This window comes from Phlebotomus papatasi, chromosome 3 (genome assembly GCF_024763615.1).
Source record: "Phlebotomus papatasi isolate M1 chromosome 3, Ppap_2.1, whole genome shotgun sequence".
Lineage (NCBI taxonomy): Eukaryota > Metazoa > Arthropoda > Insecta > Diptera > Psychodidae > Phlebotomus > Phlebotomus papatasi.
The window spans coordinates 80,396,456-80,419,311 of NC_077224.1; the positions used below are offsets into that span (position 1 = coordinate 80,396,456).

At 35.9% G+C, this 22,856-nt stretch overlaps 4 protein-coding genes across 4 annotated transcripts in view; 1 reads left to right on the plus strand and 3 right to left on the minus strand.

The window, feature by feature from the left end:
- Positions 1 to 22,856, minus strand: part of LOC129806012 (sodium channel protein Nach) — a 46,701-nt gene that overhangs the window by 21,531 nt on the left and 2,314 nt on the right. The window contains exons 3-9 of the mRNA XM_055854303.1: positions 21,073 to 21,199; positions 20,700 to 20,987; positions 20,551 to 20,638; positions 18,837 to 18,922; positions 18,579 to 18,778; positions 18,271 to 18,442; positions 18,065 to 18,186 (exon numbers count right to left, since the gene is read on the minus strand). Coding sequence (XP_055710278.1) covers positions 18,065 to 18,186; positions 18,271 to 18,442; positions 18,579 to 18,778; positions 18,837 to 18,922; positions 20,551 to 20,638; positions 20,700 to 20,987; positions 21,073 to 21,199 — 1,083 coding nt within the window. The remainder of the gene's footprint in view (positions 1 to 18,064; positions 18,187 to 18,270; positions 18,443 to 18,578; positions 18,779 to 18,836; positions 18,923 to 20,550; positions 20,639 to 20,699; positions 20,988 to 21,072; positions 21,200 to 22,856) is intronic.
- On the plus strand, positions 1,571 to 3,469 carry LOC129805959 (probable cytochrome P450 28a5). Its single transcript, XM_055854250.1, has 4 exons — positions 1,571 to 1,905; positions 1,963 to 2,110; positions 2,173 to 2,271; positions 2,334 to 3,469. The coding sequence occupies exons 1-4, from the start codon at positions 1,715 to 1,717 to the stop codon at positions 3,402 to 3,404; spliced, it is 1,509 nt and encodes a 502-aa protein (XP_055710225.1). The 5' UTR covers positions 1,571 to 1,714; the 3' UTR covers positions 3,405 to 3,469.
- LOC129805962 (probable cytochrome P450 28d1) lies at positions 6,783 to 9,983 on the minus strand. The gene is made up of 4 exons (XM_055854252.1): positions 9,718 to 9,983; positions 9,498 to 9,645; positions 9,328 to 9,426; positions 6,783 to 7,984 (listed from the first exon to the last, which is right to left on the minus strand). Exons 1-4 carry the CDS (start codon positions 9,900 to 9,902, stop codon positions 6,917 to 6,919), a joined length of 1,500 nt encoding a protein of 499 aa, XP_055710227.1. The 5' UTR covers positions 9,903 to 9,983; the 3' UTR covers positions 6,783 to 6,916.
- Positions 12,296 to 14,269, minus strand: LOC129805963 (probable cytochrome P450 28a5). The gene is made up of 3 exons (XM_055854253.1): positions 13,888 to 14,269; positions 13,571 to 13,817; positions 12,296 to 13,436 (listed from the first exon to the last, which is right to left on the minus strand). The coding sequence occupies exons 1-3, from the start codon at positions 14,070 to 14,072 to the stop codon at positions 12,372 to 12,374; spliced, it is 1,497 nt and encodes a 498-aa protein (XP_055710228.1). The 5' UTR covers positions 14,073 to 14,269; the 3' UTR covers positions 12,296 to 12,371.

Sequence of the window (22,856 nt, forward strand, 5' to 3'; positions counted from 1 at the left end):
TTTATTAATTTTGCAATATTTTAGGAAGTGATTTAAAGAAAACAAAGATGATAAACTAGTTCTCAAGGTTCCACACAACCCTCCAGAAAAGGAAGTAACAAAAAATATCAATATGAATTAAAATTATTGCATTTCCAACTTAGGACTTCGGTGCTTATATGCAACTATGCCGAAATTTGGCACACTTACCCTACACTTTGATTGTAAATCTATCATCCATCACCAAGTTCAAAGATACTTTTTGAGTTTGTAACTTTAGCTTTGTAGTCATATATTCGATAGGTTACCCGACCGTAATACCCTAGAGACATTTACCATTTAAGCCGAGAGACGGCTTAGTCTATTGGCTTAGTCAGTTGGATCTAATTTATAATTTTGCCTCGGAGCGTCTCAAAATCGGATCCGGTAACCGATCTGAAATGTTCTTTGAGGTCTTAAGCCTTCGACCCCAATAAATAACGATGATGGCATAGGTAGCTTATAATATCGGTGGCAGCCAAAATCTCGAATGCCAAAATCCGGAAAGCCAAAATCCCGAAAAGGTCTAAATCCCGAAAGACAAAATCGCGAAAGCCAAAATCCCGAATTTTCAAAATCCTGAAAGGGATGAAATTATATGGAGGAAAATGTTTGGAATAATTTCCTAAGATACAGAAGATTTCCCTTTGCCTCCAGAAATCGCAGGTGCAATCGTGGGAGTAGCTGTGACATTTTTAAGAATTAAGGTTTTGGCTTTCTGGATTTTGGTTCATTCGGGATTTTGGCGTTCGGGATTTTGACCAGGACCCTATAATATGGCTGTAGGTCACAATTGAAGTCAATTCAAATCAAACAATTGTCACGTTCAAATGATAAGTTTGAGTTGCATTTTTTTTGAGTTAAAAACAAACGACTAATGAAGAAAGCTTTTCAAATAATTAAAAACTTATTCCAAAATTGATAACGCAATTCCAAATAAACGATTAAGAGGCAAATTGTAGTATAGGCAGACAAAGGACAAAATTTTAAACAGTGAAACGGGTTTAATTGACCCACTGAAGAAGACCCACACCAAGGGTCGAAAGCTCTGGCAAAAAATCGAAGTATTTTAGCTTGAAAAGAACGAATACTTTGGCGAACACCGGAAAATCTGCGACTAACTTTGTGTTAAATTTACATTTTGAAATCAAATCTAGAAAGATCCGGTAAACATAGCTTCCGGGGCAGATTAGAAGAAATCGGTTTCCTCGAAGCTTTCGGCTTGGGTTCAAGCTTTTCTCAGTTTATTACTCTTACTCAATCTGTCTTACAGTCTTCTTGGCTTACAGGGCTTGCAAATAGCTAGATCTATCTAATTATTTGTACAACTTCAGTTTAAATCTAGCGGCATTTCAGTAACAAAAACGTACTTTTATAACACTTTACATAAAGTTTCTCGACTTCGATTTCTTTTCCAGATTTTTGTACATAGCATTTTTTATCTATCAGATTTTTTTACCACCTAGACACTCTTGTTATCTCTTGATATCTTCCGTTACGTTACTTACTAATTCTTCCCAATCAATTTTGCGCAGATTATGAGAGACTCTGATTAAACTGAGACTGAGACATTAATCAATTTAGTCTAAAAATGTGCGGCCTTCGCGAGAAAGTTTGTGAGTGTTGATCAGTGGAACGTTGGTCAGTTGGTTTTTAGATTCTGATGTGATATGTGAAAGATTGAGTTTCTTATGAAATGGAGTTGTTCCTCTTTCTGTATATTTTATTTGTTATTGCCAGTGGCATTTACTTCTTCCTGACATGGAACTACAAACATTGGGAAAAACGAGGAGTACCGTTTCCTGAACCTGGTATCTTTGTTGGAAATGTACCTGGTGCAGTGACTCAAAAACATCATCTTCTCTACGATTTGGATAAGATCTATAAGTATGTTGGAATTAATTTCCCTTTGAGACTGGGATATATATTTACTTTTTTAATCAGTCAATTTAAGGACAAGTATTCCTTGGTTGGTTACTTCAACATGCGTCAACCGCAGTACATGGTGACCGATGCAAGCGTAGCTAAGGATGTCCTTGTAAATAAATTCAAGAACTTCCATGATAATGAATTTGCTGATATGACGGATAAGGTCAGGGTTTTCTTTTTGCTTTCCTTAATGACTCCCATTTAAATCTTTGTTTGAATTTACAGAAAGTAGATCCTATTTTCGGGAGAAATCCGTTCTTACTTAAAGGTCAGGAGTGGAAAGATAAAAGAGCTGAGATAACACCGGCCTTCACTCAGCTCAGAGTAAGTTCGCTGGTTTTTGATAAGAAAAAATCAAAATTCTGAAATCAAGTCTTTTGTCTTAGATTAAAGCCATGTATCCAGTCATTGAAGACGTATGCGAACGTATGAAGAAGTACATTATAAAGGAGAATAAGCAAGCAATCGAGTGCAGAGAAATGTCTGCAAAATTCACAACGGACGTAGTCTCGAGTTGCATTTTTGGCGTAGATGCTGGATCATTTGCCGGAGGAAATGCTCCAATTCGAGAGATGGGAAAACGAATCCTAAATTTTTCTCCAAGATTGATGTTATACTTTCTTCTAGTTCAACTCGTACCAGCTTTCAAGAAATTCTTTAAAATATCTTTGGTTGAGAAGGTTGTAGAAACTTTCTTCGTCGGTATCATGAAGGATGCTATTGATTTGAGGAAAAACAACAAGATTGACCGGACAGACTACCTTCACTACCTCCTTGAACTTCAAGAAAGAAAGAAACTTACTGAACTCGATATGGTTGCTCATGCAATAACTTTCTTCTTGGATGGATTTGAAACTTCAAGCATTGTCTTGTCCTTTACCCTCTACGAATTAGCCAAAAACAAGGATGTTCAAGACAAACTAAGAAGTGAAATTAGAGAAACGATCAAAAAGCACGGAGAAATTACTTTCGATGTCGTTCATGAAATGCCATATCTTGAACAAGTAGTTGCAGAATCCCTTCGCCTGCATCCTCCGGCTTTTTTCATGAGCAAAACCTGCACAGAATCCTGCGAGTTACCAGTTAGAGGAACCAAATTGGAGACCATAGAAGAAGGATACTACGTTGTAATTCCCATCTACAGTATTCATCGGGATTCAAGGTACTATGAAGACCCAGATACTTTCAACCCAGAGAGATTTGCACCAGAAAAGGGCGGAACGAAAATTTACAAGGAGAAGGGTTGTTACATCCCCTTCAGTGATGGTCCAAGGATATGCCTGGGAATGAGATTTGCTCAAACACAACTAAAGCTTGCTATCGTATCCCTAGTGAAGAGCTTTGAAATCACAGTGGATGAGAAAACGCCCAAGGAAATTATTCTCAACCCAAAAGACATTATCCCAACTATCCTAGGAGGTGTTTGGTTGCAATTTAATGAGATCAAAGCAAAATAAACTTGACTAAAAACATTGTGATGTACTGGTATTGCTATATGAATATATCGAACTTCAAGTTAAAATTTGTAATTCAATTTTAATTACCTTTGTGGCAGGTGGAGGTTTAGCCTAATGGCTTAGACCAGGGGTATGTAAGAACCGTTGAAACCGAATAAACGTCAAAATAAGTTTGTTCAGGTAGCGTTTTGACCATTGACGTACAGTAGACTCTTATTCGGTTCTTTTAAGATCGGGCTACATTTTAATTCGGGCGGCAGTTACAGATTTTGCATTATAAAGAGGGTTTCATGAAATTTATCATAAATATGAGTATGTAAACTTAATATTAGTATGCGGAAGAACAAAATTCGTTGTATTTTAAACAATTTGATGCCCGAATTTCTCTCTAATTCGGGTGACATTTCGGTCCCAAATGCCCGAATTTGAGATAGTCTACTGTACAATTTTTATCTGACGTTTGTTTGGTTTCAAACGATTCTTGCACATCTCTGGTCTAGACCACTTACGACTTAAGCCGAGAGACGGCTTAGTCAGAAACTGATGGAAATGTAATCTGATCATTATTTTTACGATAATTACATTAACCCGTCTTTTAGCTTAAGCCGTAGGTTTGTCAAGACCCTTACTCTTTCGGCCATTACTCTAATCTTATGGGTACATCAGGACATAGCCTTGAAATCCGCTGTGCAAACTGTTGGAGTCTTCGTCAAATCGAGTGGACTGTATTTTTTTGAAAATGCTTTATTTGTCGTCGTCTTTACAGCCGGCGAGACACGGCTAATTCCCGAGTAGATCTAGTAGAGCTAATAAGTTAATTGATTAAAAGTCGTCCTAATTACTAAATAAATCGTCTTTGTCTTTACCTAATAAGACTTTAATCTTGTTCTGGATATCACCTAATATCTATTGAATCCGTCTGTCTCTATTTAATCAACCTATCGCAAAGAAAAGAAATATCCTCTTATATTCAATAGATAACATAATTTTACACCATTTTCACAACTTACTCGTGAAAATAATCAAATTTCCATAGTTGTCGTCGTCACGCGTGTCTCGCCATTAAAGTCACAAAACGAAAAGACAGAATGCCGGAAGGACCTAAATTACAATGCCAAAAAATATTAATTTACAGATTTTCCATCAGATGGCGTTCTGTCCACAACACAAACTAAGCTTACTAAAAACTGTCACAATACTTCAAAAGTCTTACCGATACGCGATGGCAGTTCAGATTCCATTCTATCACCGAAAATTCAAAATTTTGAAAAACTAAAATCCCGATAAGCTAAAATCCTTAAATCCAAAATCCGGCGGAAAGGGCCTAAATCCTGGGTATGAATTCTGAGATGGGTTAGTTTTTCACGTGAGAAATTCACGGCTCTGAGATGACCTTAGTAAGCACTTTGTCAAGGTTTCATAAGAACTTTCATGTGAATTCTTAAATGCTGTATGTGTTTCACGTGAAATTTTTTGTGAAAGCTTAACCAAACTCTTACAGGAAACGACTTAAAAACTGTGAGTTTCTCACGTGAAAAACTCACCCATCTCAGAATTCATACCCCGAAATTGTCTTATGAATTTTGGCTTTCGAATTTTGGCCGGTACCGCTCTAGTGAACAACACCCCAATATTTGACATTATCCAACTGTTTTCATCTGACTAAATGGACTTAATGGTTAAGTTTGGAATTTAAGAAAAAAAAGGTTTTTAAATTGAGCGTCTTAAAGTTAGATTCACGTTGTAATCGATTTGTAATTCGACATTAATCGGATCGTAAACGCAGATGACTTTGTCCTCCGCGGGTGGGTTTCCACTCTGCCCTTCTTAAGCTTGGCTTTAATTCTAGCACTTATCCTAACCATGTCCGAACGATGAAAACCACATTAAAAAACTAAATTTAAAGAAAAGCCAAGGGAAAAGCTTACAAAAGGCAGGAGGAAAAGTCATCCCGCGGTTAACTCTATGGCGTTATCCTCAGAATTCATCGGGCAATACTACTAGCAACTTCATTTTCCAGCGCTTAGGCTTTAAATGAGAGTTTGTATTATTTAAAGCCTGGAATTGAATACGGATTTGACATTTGTCTTCTCTACTTTTTTATAAACCGACCTTATGATGTCTCCTATATGCTTAAGACGTTGTATTAATGGCGGAGAACAGGAACGCTTTAGAGCTGAAACTTGAGCGTTGGAAGGACGCTTTGGAGAGTAATGGCTCCCATTTGCGGATCACTAGGCATATAGATCTCGCCAATCTATACGACTCGGAAAGGATCACTCTCGTTGGTCACCCAATTTAAATATTTAGGGTCGGGAATTACTGCAAATGGGACTGTGGATGGTGACTTTCTACAGACAGTAAGTGTCATGAAAAGAATGAGTGTCTCCTTGCTAATGGCCTCTATTGGGAGCAATTTTTGTCAAAAATTGCTTTTTTGAAGGAAATTCCCTGCAGCGTTGTAGGGGGAAACGTCAAATTTCTGTCAAAAACGCAATTTTTGACGAAAATAGCTCCCAATGTGTAGACGCCTTAACACTGATTCTGTGGTAATTAATGTTTCTGTGATAATATTCTAAAAACCATCGTGCTTTATTATTAAAATGAGACTAACGAATTAAACAAAATTCACACAGAAATTACGATATTCTATCTAATCTTAATAAAATATGCACAGAATCCGAGTAAAAACGATCTAAATTGCTAATCCTTTCGTTCGAAAACTGTGTGGATTTTATATTAAATTTTAACCATTTTGTATTGAAAATGTGCGCTCTTTATTTGTAATTTTAATCTTTTCGTGTTAAAGCTATGGGTGTATTACATACAAGTAAAATCATTTTAAGCTTGAGTTGTTCAGGGTTTAAACATAATGTTAACCAGTTTATGCTGAACCAGTGTCGGTTCTGTGATAACCTTTTTTTTAACTTAAGCTGTGCGGGTTTTATCCAAAATTATGATCGTTTTTACTGAAAATTGATTTAAAAATATATTTTTTGACTTTGTTCTTTGCGTAGTGTGTTTAACTCCTATGTATTAAGAACATAAAATCCTTAATTTTTCTGCAGCTATTACGTAGGTAAGTAAACCGACCTGTTGAATGAGTTGTCCTCCTTACTCAGAATGAAAAATACCGAATCGGAATTGAGAGCTTGTCATAAAGATCGTTAGACTAATTTTTGGACTTCCTACACTGAAATGAATCCTGTAAATAGTTGGTTTATTTCTGCATTGAAAATATCAAAGAACTAAAGCATATCGTTTGTTGGAAAAAACACTATGCCTTAGGAATAGTGCTTTTGACATTGAGAACTGAGGAGGCTTCAGAGCCCCCTTATAGTACATGAAATGCTATTTTGAGTTAAAGAAAAGTACTCATTTTAAAATTACAAAGCATTTCAAGATTTTATTGTCTCAAATAAATCAGTATACATTTTGTAGTTGAATAACGAATGCATTTATCAAGGCATTAACTTTATTATAAGACATCTAATTCGAGAAAACACTCGATTTTATGGTTTAATTTCGCTGAATCGCAACCAAGTCCCTCCGAGGATAGTTGGTATAAATTCCTTTGGATTCAGTACAATCTTCTCAGGTGTTTTGGCATCAACTGTAATCTCAAAATCTCTCACAACTGACACAATTGCTGCTCGCAATTGTGTTTGGGCGAATCTCATTCCCAGACAAATCCTAGGTCCTTCACCGAAAGGCATGTAACATCCCTTATCGCGGTAGATTTTTACGCCTCCCTTTTCTGGAGCAAATCTCTCTGGGATGAAGCTTTCTGGGTCCTCAAAGTACCGAGAATCGCGGTGCATGCTGTAAATGGGTATCAGTAGCCCAGTTCCTTCCTCCATGGTCACTACCTTGTCCTCTGAAAGTTGCAGTTCGCATGGTTGTGTGACTTGTCTGCTAAGGAAGGTACCTGGAGGATTGAGTCGTAGGGTTTCAGCAACAACTTGCTCAAGGTAAGGCATTTCATTAACAACGTCGAAGTTTATTTCCCCATGCTTTTCGAGAGTTTCCTTAATCTCTTGCCTAAGCTTATCTTGGGCTTCCTTGTGCTTGGCAAGTTGGTAGAGAGCAAAAGAAAGAACGATACTTGAAGTCTCAAATCCATCAACAAAGAAAGTTATAGCATGAGCAACCATATCCAACTCACTAAGATTCTTCCTCTCTTGCAGTTCCAGAAGGTAGTGTAGGTAGTCATTTCGGTCAACGTTGTTCTTCTTCCTCAAATCAATAGCATCCTTCATGATGCTGACGAAGAATTTTTCAACAACTTTCTCCACAAACGTTATTTTGTAGATCTTCCTGAGGGATGGTATAAGTTGAACCAAAATAAAGTACAACATCAATCTTGGGGAAAAGTCCATGATCTTCTTTCCCATTTCACGGATTGGTGCTTTGTCTCCGGCAAATGATCCAGCATCTATGCCAAAAATGCAACTAGAGACTACGTCCGTTGTGAATTTTGCTGACATTTCTCTACACTCAATCGCTTCCTTATTTTCCCTCAAGATGTACTTCTTCATACGTTCGCATACATCTTCAATAACTGGATACATGGCTTTGATCTAGAAAAAATGGATACGACCGATAAAATCTAAGTAGTAGCATTAAGAATGGATGGGGCTACATTTGGACTTTTATGATGAATTCGAAAATTCCCATATTATTTTATTAATTACTGTTTACTATAGATTTTCGGTTTAAAACGTTTTGGAATTGATTTAAGGATCCCAAGACTTTTCTTTAGAATTTTTGTCACTAATTCCTCTACTTATGCATCAGTTTTGAATTTGGTTAGGAGCTCACTAACAATTTTCTTCTTTTTTTTTACACAGCGAACGGACTGTGTCCTAACCAAATTAAAAGACCAACCAAGAACCACTGAGGAAGACACGATAATTGTCGAAAGCTCTGGCGAAATTGTGTGTTTGATTCATAGGATTTGATCAACAAATTCCGACGCTCACCGGAAGGACAGATTATCCTGAAAAACTTAGCTCGAAAAGTTTTAGCTTATGTTAAACTTAACATTAAAATTCATATAATTGTTTTATTGCGGTTTATATGATTAATAAAAAAAAAATTAGTTTAAAAACTTTCTGTAATTTAAATAAATTAAAGAATTATGAAATATTCCATTTTAAATTGAACTTTTTCCAACAGTTATAAATTCATCGTATTCTATCACTTGCAGTTATACGGAATATTTTTACGAAAAAATCGTAAAAAATATCAGAAAATGTATTTCTCATTGATAAGCCAACATTATCTAGGATAGTCTTGCTTTACTTTCCTCCCACCATGTCATTCCTTCCCCAAAACCATGTATTTTTGGTTCATTTTGAAAACGAGTCCTACGATTTCTTTTATTTTTGAATAATTTACAGAGGTGGCCCAGGTGAACATTTCGTCCAAATATACCTATGACCTAAAAATCCACCATCTTGAATTTTTGAAGGAAAAAGTTTTTACTAATTTACTGTGTCTATTTTTCAACCGATTTGGTTAAATTTGAATTTTTTGGAAAGGTCTTTAAATTTCTAACCCGGTTGTATTAGTCACAATCGGTAATGAATCGGTTAAGTATCCATAACTGATATATCTTTTATAAATATTCTTTTTTCTGTGAGTAAACTTGTTACCCATCTAGAGACAAAACGGTATGAGATATGAATATCCAGTCGTCGGTAATCCGGGGTCTCAAGTCGCTATCTCTTACCGTTTGGCCTTTAGAACTGGTAACAGACGGACAGACAGACAAACAGCGTGACGACATTTCTTAGAAATCGTCTGAAACGCGAAGATTTGTACTACTCTCTTCGTGGAGTTCGAGCAGTAAAAATTCAAAATACAAAACATAAAATGCCCCTGTTAGCCCATTTTAAATTTAAATTGAAATTTCAATTACCCTTAGTTGCGTAAAGGCCGGTGTTATTTCAGCTCGTTTCTCCTTCCATTCCTCACCCCTCAGCATAAAAGGATTTCGTCCAAAAATAGGATCCTTCTCCTACAAAGAACACAATCAATCCATTTGATTGACAGAAAATTTGATAATTTGCAGTCAAAACAATTCATCACCTTGTTGGCCATCTCGGAGAATTCGTTATCATGGAAGTTCTTGAACTTATTGATAAGAATATCTCTTGCTATAATTGCGTCCGTTACTAAATATTGAGGTTGTCTCATATTGAATATTCCAACAAAGAAGTACTGTCCTTTGAATTGGCTAAGGTTCGGAAAAGAAAAATCTATTTTTATAAAATACCTACAGCAAATTCCACAAAGAATTCATGCTTACTTGTAAATTCTATCAATATCGTGAACAACATGGTGTTTTTGAGTAACTGCACCAGGAAGATTTCCCACGAATATCTTAGGTTCAGGATAGGGTATGCCCCTCTTTTCCCAATGCTTATAATTCCATGTCAGGAAGAAGTAAATGCCACTGACAATAACAAACACTATGTACAGAAAGAGCCACATTTTTTAGAAGTTCTCACTTTGATCATCAGCTTAAGACTGACTGAGCGAACTTCCTCAGAGTTCTCTTTCGTCCATTCTATTAAAGCTTGCGTAATACTCGCACAATTTTTAGACCCATTGATAAACAAATCAACTTGTGCTTCGCAGTAAATCTCATAGTTTTTTTTAAATCCTCAGTGTATTGATTAAAATGCTTGGTGAAAGCAAAAGTAGATAAAAATATGATTAACCGAATAATTTAGCTAAAAATATCTCATCAACATATGGAAGACTTTCAAATGAAACACTTTATTGTCATTTACTCTTCACATTCATAGAGTTTAAATGAATAAATATTTCTGATGCGCGAAAGCTGTTTATTAATTCTGAACCATTTCAATGCCATACTTTACAAGTCGCTGACTTTTTTCACCAACAAAATTGCCATTTAGTCAATAAAGAAGAATCATTTGGTCAAAATGACTGCAAGAGTATTATAGGGGAAAGTGGTCATACTTCGTACGATCCTAAGCAAGCTTCGTAATGACTTAATTTTTCTATGTTTCTCAATAACTGTGACTCATCGCAACGATATTTTAAAACCTAAAGAAAGGATATAAGAAAAAGGCCAGTGAGATCAGCTTTTAAAAGTGTGATTCTTATATTAGTTAGAAATTTGGTTTGTAGGCAACCTTCAAGGGATTTTGTACTTGGAATTAACACAAATTTCGTACAATATGCAAAAAAAAACATATGAAAACGTTGAAGTCGATTTTCTCGGATACTATGAAAGTTACAGCCTTCGAACTCAACATCGCATTAGAGTCTCCATCAAGCTTCAGATTAGCGAAATTTCACTTGAAAATCAGGAAAATTGATAAGAAATGTAAGAAAATGCAGTCCGCGGAAAACTGCGAAAAGTTTCGCGGTTATCTAAATCCGCAAAAAAATTCGCGAGCTATGAAAATCCGTGAATAATTCCGCGGGCCGGGAAAATCTGCGGAACATCCACTAAAAATTACGCGTTTCGTGAAAATCTGCGTAAATCCGCGAAAAATTCCACAGTCCACGAAAATCTGCGAAAAAGCCTGCTTTCCGCGGAAAGCCACAAAAAATTCCGCGTGCCGCAAAAATCCGTGAACTATTCCGCGAGCCGCGAAATTCGCAAAACATTCAGCTTTCTTCGGAAAACTGTGAAAAACTGCGAAAAGCGCGAAAATCTCGCGGTTTCCTGAAAATGCACAAAAAATTCCACGCGCTTTGAAAATTCGTGTACAATTCCGCGTACCGCGAAAATCAGAGGAAAATCCACAAAAAATCCGGTGAAATTCTGCGTAAATCCACGAAAAATTGCACAGTCCACAAAAATCCGCGAAAATTCTTGTCTTTTGCTGTTAAACCCTTGGGGAAACAACAAATCTGAGGGCCGCGAAAATCCGTGAACTATTCCGGGGGCCGCGAAAATCTGCAAAAAATCCACTAAAAATTTCACGGTCCACGCAAATCTGCAAAAAACCCTACCTTTCGCGGAAAACCGCGAAAAATTTCGCCGTTCGCGAAAATCTGCATAAATCCGCGAAAAATCCTGACTTCTCCAGAGAACTGCAAAAAAATTCGCGGTTCCCCCAAAGTCCAGAAAAAATTTCGCGGTTTTTTGAAAATCCGTAAAAAATTTCGAGGTTCGTGAAAATCTGCGTGAATCCGCGAAAAATCTTGCCTTCCGCGGAAAACCACAAAAAATTCCGCGAGACGCGAAAATCCATGAACAATTCCGCAATTTGCGAAAATCTGCGAAAAATCAACTAAAAATTCCACGGTCCGGGAAAATCCGCGAAAAATCTTACCTTCAGCCGAAAACCGTGAAAATTTTCAGGGTTCCCGAAAATCCGCAAAAAAAATCCGCGGGCCACGAAAATCTGCTAAAAATCCCGCGGGTTGCCAAAATCAACGAACAATTTCGCGGATCAGGAAAATCCGCGAAAAATTCTGCGGTCCCCGAAAATCGGTTAGAAATCCCGTAGCCTGTAAAAATCTACAAAAATCCACGTAAAACTCCGCGGACCGTCAAAATGCGCGAAAAATTCCGTGCTTCGTGGAAAAATTTCGCAGTTTGCGAAGAAACGTGAGTATGCGATATAGAGATATAGATTAGTCAACTTGAAATATCTTGAGAACCAAGGTATCGTTATATTTATTTTTCATTCTCTCTTTTTCTTATTTTCTATTCCAAGATCTTTTAGGATTTTGGCTTTCGGTATTTTGTAAATTTCGTAAATTTGAGACGCATAAGAACAAGTGAACTAAATTTCTGATCACAATAGTTGTGATTATGTAAGAATCACACCTAATTAGCCATTGCGAAGCTTAGGATTAAACGAAGCATGGACATTTTTCCCTGCAATTTTTATTGACGGTTTATTCTTTTATCCATTTTATTTATTTATACCCAGGATTTCATTTAACAATTTATTTTTACAATTGCAAATTAAACTAGTTTAAATCCTTGAAATTGAGCCATAGTCCTCCAACTGGAGCTGATGTAAATTCTCCAGGAGCTATGACAATCGGTTCTTCAGTTTTAGAGTTAGGCATAAGTTCGTAATTCTTCACGATATCAACAATTCCTGCTTTGACTTGGGTTAGTGCAAATTTCTGTCCAAGACAAGCCCTGGGACCATCACTGAAGGGAATGAAGACACCCTTATCACGATAAAGTTTCGTTCCTCCCTTTTCCGGACTAAAACGTTCAGGATCGAATTCTTCAGGATTGTCGTAGTACAGAGGATCAAGGTGAATGCTATAGATGGGGATCATGATTGAAACACCCTCATCTATTGTCTTCATTTCCCCATCAACAAGTTCCAATTTGCAACTTTCTGTACATTTCTTGGACAGCAAAAGAGCTGGAGAACGTCTCCTTAGAGTCTCCATTACCACTTGCTCCAGGTAAGGCATCTCAAGGAGGTTCTCAAATGATATCTTTCCATTCTTGAGCTCAGTCTCTTTGATCTCATTGCGGAGTTTACTTTGGATGTCAGGATTTTTTGCCAATTCGTAGAGAGCATAGGACATAGCAACGCTGGATGTTTCAAAGCCATCCAGGAAGAAGGTCACAGCATGAGCAACCATGTCAATCTCTGCTAAATTTTTCCTCTCTTGCAATTCCAAGAGATACTGCAGAAAATCAATTCTTTCAATCTTGTTCTTCTTCCTCAGGGCTATTGCATCCTTCATGAGATTGACAAAGAAGTTCTCAACTTCCTTGGGAACAAATGGCATCTTAATGATGTGTCGCATGAAGGGAAGGATCTCAATGAGGATGAAGTAGGCAATAGCTGAGAATGACGGATTCATCAGCTTAATGCCCATTTCTCTAATGAGAGGCTTGTCCTTTGTAAAGGATTCAGCATCGAGGCCAAAGATACAACTCGATACAACATCTGTTGCATATTTAGCACACATTTCTCTCACATCAATTGCATCCCTATTGTGGGTTTTCACATAATTATTCATTCGTTGGCAGACATCCTCTATCACAGGGAACATTGTCTTGATCTTAAAGAGAAAATTTCGTCATGTTTTGCAAACATAAACAGACGTAAGGGCTAAGACACATTATCCACAAATTGCTTAAAAATTAAAATTATTTTGTGGATGATATGTCTCAGCTCTAAAGCTCAAAGCCTTACTCTTGCAGGAGTAAATGCCGGTGTTATTTCTGCTCTTTTCTCCTTCCATTCATCTCCTTGCAGCATAAAAGGATTTCTGCTGAACATCCTGTCTACATCCTTATCACCCATATCGGCAAATTCATTATCATGGAAATTCCTAAACTTCTTGATAAGAATCTCCTTAACTGTGTCAGGGCAAAGAGCCATCAGACCCGGTGCTCTCATATGATAAAATCCAACAAATGAAAACTTATCGCGATATGTTCTGAAAGAGATTTGTTTTTTTTCACGTAGATCTTGATCAATCCAAAAATCAATAAAAAAATAAAACTCACTGATAAATATCATGAGCATCGTAAACCATGTTTCGGCTCTGAGTCACATTGCTGGGGAAATTGCCGAAGAAGAACCTGGGATTAGGACCAGGAATGCCCTTCTTGATCCAATGATCAAAATGCCACGTAAAGTAGACGTAAATGGCAATAACAATTCCACAAAGAAAAGTTAGGAGGAATAACATTTTTCCAACACTTTTTTTTATTAAATTAAAATTTGATTTGGTTCAAGCACTGCCACGGACGAAACTGCTTTGCGTGGACTATCACCCGCCTTGATAAAGCATTTTCTATATGCCGTGCTTCCCAGATAAAAATTTACTAAACGAATCGCGGTGAATATTTAAGCCGTGTCTTGCGCACTTTGGGCGGTATTTTTTATTAATCTCATCTATTGCGTTGGCTAAGAAATTTCATGAGTTGGGATTGAGCTCAAACGGTGCTGAAGTGTTTTGTACGACTACCTGATCATTCAAACATATTAAATACAGTGCCCGTTTCGTTATCCGGATGATTCGGAGACAATATGACAGATGTCCGTTTCGTAATCCGGATGGATTTTTTGAATTTGTTCAACGTATCGAAAACATAATACAAGATTTTTTTTTTATAATTAGAATAAAAGTTTTAAAGAAGATTAAAGACATAATTAGAGAATTCTATGCTATTATACTTCACTTATTAACCAAAAACTTCACAGGATAATTTATTTTCATTGCTGAACACACATGCATATATGACCTCAAAATTATTTTAGATGTAACCGTCGATAACTCGTCCGGATTACGCCGATCCAGATTAGAGAGCGGGCACTGAAAAACCTAACTAATTATATGCCAATTAGTGTCCTATAAACGCCTTAAAGCTATAGCTGTAAACCAAATTAAGGAATGTGTAAAATCGAACAAGGTCTTATCGAATACACAGTACGGACTTAGACCTAGATCTTCGACCTCATCAGCCCTCTTTGATGTAGTGAGCATCCTCCAGGTGGCACGAGACGTAAGACAAAAAGCTCTTCCTACTCTGAAAACAAAAATAGTTTGCAAAAAGGAGAATGGTCAAAACTATATGGGCGGTGGTCCCGGAATCGCCACAAACGAGAGTAGGTGCATTTTGTAGGTACTGATATAAGATTAAAAAATTGCCGGAACCCAGGACGATAAACGCTGGGAGTCCTTGTTAAAAGGCGTTTATCCTTCCGAAATATCGCTGTTTTGACAACGAATTACTCAAGAACGACTAAAGCGATCTTGATGAAATTCGGTATAGGGTCAATATATTACTTAAACTTTTTATTCATGCATACCACCCCCTCCCCCGACCCTCCATTCTTGTAGCCCCCATACAAAATCAGGCCATTTTATCTTACGACTTCTTTCTGAGAAGAGGTATTATGCTGAAATACGGCACGCGAACAAGGCGTAAAGAAAACTTTTTAACCATACATGCCGAACCCTTCTTCCATCATCCCTTCTGGTAGCCTCCATACAAAATGAGAGCATTTTAACATATAATTCCTTTCTGAGAGGAGGTAAAAAGCTGAAATTCGACATGGAAACAAAGCTTAAGAAAGACTCTTTAACTAGCATACCACCCCAACACCCACCTGTCTGATAGTCCCTATATAGAAAGAATTCCTTCGCACAAATTGTTATTAATCCGCTGAATTGCATATTAGTACAACTTCTGTAGACAATAAATCGACAAGCAACTCCAAAACCTTTATTACAATATCAAAAAAATCATCACTAATGCCAATTAGATTATATGCGGATATGTTTCTATCTTTCATGTATCAACAGATCTTAATGAGGCGAAAAATGAAATACAAAAAATCTGAAAAATGATTGTTAACGTTATTACTTATTCATTTTTTTTCATTCAATCAAGCTCGATCAAAAAGTTCTTCATGAGGATTGTTGAAAATACCTCTTCTCAGAAAGGAGTTATAAAGTAAAATGCTCTCATTTTGTATGGGGGCTATCAGAATGGAGAGTAGGGGGTAGGGGTGAATTGCATGGATAAAAAGTTTAAGCAATACACTGACCCTATACAGAATTTCATCAAGATGGCTTTAGTCGTTCTTGCGTAATTCGTCGTCAATACAGCGATTTATCGGAAGGATAGAGGCTTTTTTACAAGGACTCCCAGCGTTTATCGTCCTGGGTCCCGAAAATTTTTTTAATCTTATACTAGTATCTACAAAATGCGCCTACTCTCAATTCTGGATAAAGATGAATCGGTGCCCATATATACTTTTGACCATTCTTCCTTCTAAGAAATAGTTTTTATGCTCTAGAATTTTTTCTCCGTAGTTTAAGAACATTGGTCCCAGAACAAAAGTTGTTACCTATACCAATGTCTATCCATTGACATAGGTCCCGTTCGTGGCGATTCCCGGACCGGATTTGACCATTCTCCTTTGCATTTGGATGCAAAAATTGATTGATTTTGGAGATCAGCTGTAAATTAATCGAAAAATTTGCAATTGGGTGTAAATATTTTCATTTGGGTGTATTTTTGCAAATTATTGCCCTCCTTATGCAAAGTTTTGCAAATTTTTGCCTACAACTGAACGCTATAGCTGCGCCATCTGCACTGAGACATCATAAAGCAAATTTAGTGTTCTTGTCTGCCGTATAGACACAAAATCGACGTACCCGAAATATTAATGAAGAAGCCAATTGCACTTAACAATTTTAATTTCACTACGACTCTACACATTTTTTCACACTTGCTATTAAACACGTTCATGAACAAATGTTCACGAACATTTGTTCGCAAATGTTCGTAAAATTTTGTCATTTGTTCGTAGTCTGGCAAAAATTTACGAACAAATACGAGCAAATGACAAATTTTTACGAACATTTTTTGTGTGCTTACGAATATTTACGAACAAATGTTTATAAAAGCACAAAATATATTCATCAAATGATCATTTTATGAACAATGTTTGTAAAAAAAAAGTACAAAATTTTACTAACTTGTTTGTGAAAATATTTTTTCTGTGTGTATTGAAAATTGTGTGTATTGGGGGCACTCAATGGGTCAAATGGTAGAGCACTCGCTGTATGATGCAAGTGTCCCGGGTTCGAATCCCCTTTAGGTTACCAGGAATTTTTCTGGCGTTAAAGGTGTTCGGATTGCATCCAGTGAGCTTCACTGCACTTGATTCCACGGGCATGGGACTGACAATCACAATCCCGTACAAGAAAAAATAATAATGCGTGTCTAGAAATTCCCTTGAGGGAAGGCCTTGTTCCTTGTTGTGCCAGCATTATTATTATTATTATTATTTTTATTATTATTGAAAATATTATCGGACGGGTTGTACGCTACTAATGGGAACTGGTAAACGTCAGGGAAAGAAGGGTCAGCTTAGAAAATTTCGATTTTTCCTAAAGCTTTCGGCTCAGATTGCAAGCCTCCCTCAGTGCCTCAGTGCTTTTTCCTGCCATATCCACTGGGGAAGGCTTGGAGTCTGAGCCGAAAGCTTTGGGAAAAGTCTAACTATTCTAAGTAGACCAAGCTGACCCATCTTACCCCGACGTTCACCAGTTCCCCGTAGTAGTATTTGCTAAGTTCAATTTGAGAGCTTCGACGTACTTACGAATGGATTTGATTTGGTATTGTATTTTCGAAAATATTTTCACAGAATTAAAGAACAGATATTTCTCGTTAATCTTATCTAGGTAAAGTAATAGAACACTCGCTCTATGATGCAAGTGTCCTGGGTTCGAATCCCCTTTAGATCACTAGGAATTTTTCTGGCGTTAAAAGCATTCGAATTGTAACCAGTGACCTTCACTGCACTTGATTCCACGGGGCATGGGACTAATAACCTCATCCCTGTGCAAGAAAAATAATTGGATGTCTTGAACCCCCCTTGCGGAGGGCCTAAGTTCTTCGATGGAATGCTGTACCAGTTATTAATTAAAGTAGTGATAATTTTTCGCTTAGACCCTAACGGATGTATGGATGGACTGATGGCTGTTTAATCTAATCTATTAATCTTATTAAGAAAATATTCCTGAAGGAGAACTATCAAGAATCTCAGCCACAAGAAGCTGATGTAGGTTTATCATGGACTTTTATCGTATAGAGGAATCCAATGGAAGTGTCTCATTTGTTTGCCTAAAATTGTGAAATTGATGGTTTAAAAAAAAACACTCACCAACTAAATCCAAACGACCTCTAACAACATTTCTCTTGTAGCGTTCAGTTGGTAGAGCTGAAAGTTCAATCTCAATCTGAGCGACTGCCTTTCTATTGCCTCTTGCTTCTGCCATTGCGCTCCTTTTTGGGATGAGAAAGGGAGATAGAATGCAAACATTAGGAGGTGTATCTCAAGGATCAGCAGCAGTATCAACAAACACTTACTTGTCCTTTGAGTCGTGTATAATAGACACATCGATTTCTGTGCAGGATGGTAAACAGTCGCATACAACCCCTTTACGACCGGCTGATGACCACTTGGGGATAACAATTGATAGCTCCTCGTAGTGCTCGTTCAAGCACGTTAAACCGCTTATATTGCAATGCAAATGAGTAGCTATTTCGGGAAATGGAAATAAACAGTCAATTACTTGGGTTGAGAAACTCTAACACAACTCTTGGACTTTGATATCAAACTGCAATTATTCTAATTGAATGGATTTTGCTGAATAGTCTAGGTAAATAAGACTCACGTGTTCTTGGCATTAAATGACTTGTGCAGTTGCAGATCTTAAGTTGAGCATCTTTGCGACACTGAACCGAACAGGCGCTATAGCTGTAGTACTCATGGACATTCAGGACATTCTCGTCAGGATATCGACAGTTTCTCTGTTCGACATTCACATCACGCGTTTCCGGATCATTTTCAATGTTTTTCATGCTAATTTGTCGACTGCAAAATTACTTATTTTTTATTTACTTGACTTTGTGAGAAAGGTTTTAAGACTTACTAATAGGAGATATGAGGAGTAACAGGAAGAATTTCAGACTTCGGAGTGGCCAAATGGGGAACATCTTCTTCGCCAAGAATGTAAATCTTTACCAAATTAAAGCAATAAAGCAATTGTTAGGAAATGTTACATTTTAAATCTGTTTAAAAGGGAAAGAATTTTTACTTTGATTTTGAGAGATAACAATCACCCTAGTCTGATTGCCTAGAGCTTTGAATGATTTTCATGATTGATTTTTTTTGACACAATATCTAGTTTTTACTGACCATAACTATTTTTTTTAAACTTTCAAAAATTGATTTTGGTTCATCTGATCAAAATAGATTTATTTTACTTACAAACATCTTTTTTACTGACAAAAATTGATTTTTTTTCCTGTGGAAAATTGATTTTGATGTCATCGATCTAAATTGATTTTTTACTGAACCAAAATCTATTCTTTGGCTCCGGAACACCTTTTAGATTAGGAAAAATTTAAAGTTAAAATTCGAATCCTTTCTTTCTCACACGTTTTGTATATGTCTATCTCATTCTTTTGAACTCTTCTTCTTCTTTTAAACATCACAACAAATTCAATTTTGCTCAGTCGGATTTGGAGTGGGAAAGAACGAGATAATCATACACAAAACGAATAAGAAAGAAAGGGATGTGAATTTTGATTTCATGAAATTTTCCTGATCTAAAAGATGTGCCGGAGCCATTAGTGACCGCAATTGATTTTTTTTTACTTTCAAAAACAGATTTTAGATTAACTGAACAAAACTGCTTTTTTTTACTGACCAAAACAGATTTACTTAGCGACAAAAATCTATTAATATAGACTAAAATTGTTTTTTTTCCCGTTGGAAATTGATTTTGAGGCCATTGACCAAAATTGATTTTTATTCACACAAAACCTAGTTTTTGTTGACCAAAAGTATATTTATTTTATTTTAAAAAATTGATTTTGATTTAATTGAACATAATTTGTTTTTTCTTAATTGACCGAAATAGATTTATTTTACTTGTGAAAATCTTTTTAGTGACAAATAGATTTTTCTCTTGTCTGAAATTCGTTTTGATGTCATTGATCAAAATCGATTTTTTACTGACCCAAAATGCAGTTTTTACCTGGTGACCAAAACTTTTTTTTTACTTTCAAAAATTGATTTTCATTCAAGTGAACTAAATTAATTTTTACTGACCAAAATAATTTGTTTTATTGACAAAAATAGATTTTTTAATGCCCAGCGCACAATAACTTTTATTTTGTAAACATATTTTTGACATTTCAATGAGAGTGAGTGAGATCAAGATCTAGTCATCTCGCTTACTGTCATAGGAAATTTTGAAATTATCATCTAGGTATAATTTCATGAAAACAAAATTAGATGAAATCAAAATTAGATTGAAGTAAATTGAATTCCTTATGACGTTCAAAAAAAGAAGAAGAGTCCGCAATATGCAAAACTTTTCAGAAAAAAAAGAGATGTGAATTTCGATTACATGAAATTTTCTTGAAATCTATTGTTTTGCTGACCAAAATTGTATTCAATATTTTACTGATCAAATTTGATTTTTCAACTGACCTTTTACATTTTAATGAATGGAAGCACATTAAATTGCTCAAATAACTTGGTTGGTGGGAATTTCGAATAGTTTTTTGATCAGGAATGCAGATTTTATGTGACGCTGATTTTAATTATAAAATAATGAATAAATTTAATTCTCTTACATTTGCTTCAGTCAGAACTTCCAATTTAAGTTTTCCTGGTCCAGTGTACTTGTCTGATATCATTGGCATTTTAATCTTTTTGGGATTTCTGTCGAAAAAGAAGCACGATTAACTTTTAGTAATAATACCTCTTGTGCAGATTGTCTTACTCCGTTTGCATTGAATTGATTGTAAAGCAAGTGCCAAGTTCTGTCTGCATGGGGAAGAAGTAGTCGCAACAATTAAACTTCTTTTCCGAATTCCACTGGCATTGATTAAGAGTTTTTGTACAATTGCTCCTAACAAGTCGTGCGTATTTTATGTAATCCGTGAAAAGACATCCCGGAGTGGGCTCTTCGTCTGCACATTCGTGTATAGTGTGATAGGATTCTCCCCGGAAGTAGGTCAATTCACTGAGAACTTCCTCAAGAGTGAAATCGTGATCAACGCCCCAGAGACTGTTTGGAAAACCAAAAAAGTTGCTTTGAAGTTGCATGAAACTGACGATTTTGAGTGGATTTAGGCGTTTAGCTGAGAACTTACTGATCAGACATCGCTTGGACACTATCCAAATTCTTGGATTCACAGACAGCAATGGCAGGAAAATGGGTTTTCCACTCGAGAAAAGAAGTTTCCACAACAAAACTAATTGCATTGTTCTCGAATGCATCTTGAAAATAAATAAAATTGCAAAGGGGATATGATGAAATTTAAACAATTATTGTACAGTAGGTTTCAAAAGAAATAAATCTTTTTTTATAAAATATCTGCAATTCAAAAATGAAAATTAGGGTTAATAAGTGAAAATTTGCGAACTTCGAACAGTCAGGCCTAAAACACTACAAATTTTTCAAATATTTCTTTAATGAATTTGATCTCTTTATCGCAATATCGCTAATTAAGCTAGTTTTTAATCACAGAGTTCCTGAAAAAATAGGTCAGATTCATCAAAAGAATCTATGGTTCGATTGAGTAATAAATCGAAAAATAAAAAAAAGAAAGCAAAATCTTAGAATTAGAGAAAAAATAAGAATTCTACATGACGACAGAAGAGTTCTAACTTGCGATTTCAATTATATAAAACTTATAACTTGTTACTTTTTCCGATTTAACGATTTCGTCGTGACCGTGAACGTCGTGAATATTTTAAGAATATCTTACATATCGCAAAAATATTTTTTTAATTAGTATTTAACCCTTTAAGGACGACTGGGTCACCCGTGACCCATAGAGAAAATAATTTTTCCTGACTATCTGAAGTTATTTCTTTCTAATGTTAGTACCTAATCACAAAGTAGAAAGATGTAGGAATCTAGGATATTTTTTGCAAATCTCCAGCTACTTGCTATATAAAAAGTATTTAAGCTCAAAAATGACGAATTTTCAAATTTTCACATTGGTGCTTGAATTTTAATATTTTTAATATTTCTAATTTTTTTTAAGCAAAAACCTCTTGGGACTAGAAATTGTAATAACTATACATAATTTTTCTCAAAAAAGTAAAAATTATAGTTTATTTGTATTTTTAGGAAAGCTTTGTAATTTTCATGGGTCATATATGACCCAATCGTCCATAAAAGTAAAAAATACCGAATGGATTTTCCAAGTTTTGAGGTCAGAATGTTTCATATTTTTGTTAATATGTGCGCAAAATAGTTAATTATTCCTGTAATATTGTGTGATATATCAATTAGCTGAGATTTCCCAGTGCAATACTGACTGAAGCAGGTAATATTTTGATAATGTATAAAATACTTCTACGTAAATGTTGTAAATTTATAACTTTATACTCTTGTAGATGACTTCAAAAATGGAAAAAAAAATTCAAAATCAATGACCATGAAATCATCCACATAATGCCCAGACGACAATTTTGTCCTGAACGAAAGCAACACAATATACTTGGAGCAAGATGTGAATGAAGTGGACTTTGAAGTTTCATCGAGAACGCATCAACGCCGAAAGAACTCCCGGATTCACAGCAATGTGCAACTAGGTCTGAAATTCGCAGAGACAACTAACATTGCACCTACCCATTACCATGAAACATGTTTTGAAGAAAACTAAGGAAAAGCGCAGGTCCACATGGTGCTATTAGAAAAAAAGGATTATAAGACCAATTGTATTTGTGAGGCATGCGACATTTATCTCTGTGTTACCAGTACTCGAAATTGTTTCGATTAATAAAAAAAATAAATAAAAAATGAAGTAAACATTAATACATTTTTATGATAAAAATTATTGTTTTTGTGTACCACTCTCCAAGATTCTTTGAGACCAAAAATAGAATGAGATATTTTTTTAAATTAATTTTTGATCATTTTAAT

Bases quoted from the DNA above. Each gene is read 5' to 3' on its own strand.
- LOC129805959 (XM_055854250.1), top strand. From the start codon at position 1,715: ATGGAGTTGTTCCTCTTTCTGTATATTTTATTTGTTATTGCCAGTGGC. The intron at 1,906-1,962 runs GTATGTTGGAAT...TTTTTTAATCAG, and splicing joins GATTTGGATAAGATCTATAA to TCAATTTAAGGACAAGTATT. The intron at 2,272-2,333 runs GTAAGTTCGCTG...CTTTTGTCTTAG, and splicing joins CGGCCTTCACTCAGCTCAGA to ATTAAAGCCATGTATCCAGT.
- LOC129805962 (XM_055854252.1), bottom strand. From the start codon at position 9,902: ATGTGGCTCTTTCTGTACATAGTGTTTGTTATTGTCAGTGGCATTTAC. The intron at 9,646-9,717 runs GTAAGCATGAAT...TCCGAACCTTAG, and splicing joins GATATTGATAGAATTTACAA to CCAATTCAAAGGACAGTACT. The intron at 7,985-9,327 runs GTAATTGAAATT...CATTTTTTCTAG, and splicing joins CGGCCTTTACGCAACTAAGG to ATCAAAGCCATGTATCCAGT.
- LOC129805963 (XM_055854253.1), bottom strand. From the start codon at position 14,072: ATGTTATTCCTCCTAACTTTTCTTTGTGGAATTGTTATTGCCATTTAC. The intron at 13,818-13,887 runs GTGAGTTTTATT...AATCTCTTTCAG, and splicing joins GATGCTCATGATATTTATCA to AACATATCGCGATAAGTTTT. The intron at 13,437-13,570 runs GTAAGGCTTTGA...TTTCTCTTTAAG, and splicing joins CGGCATTTACTCCTGCAAGA to ATCAAGACAATGTTCCCTGT.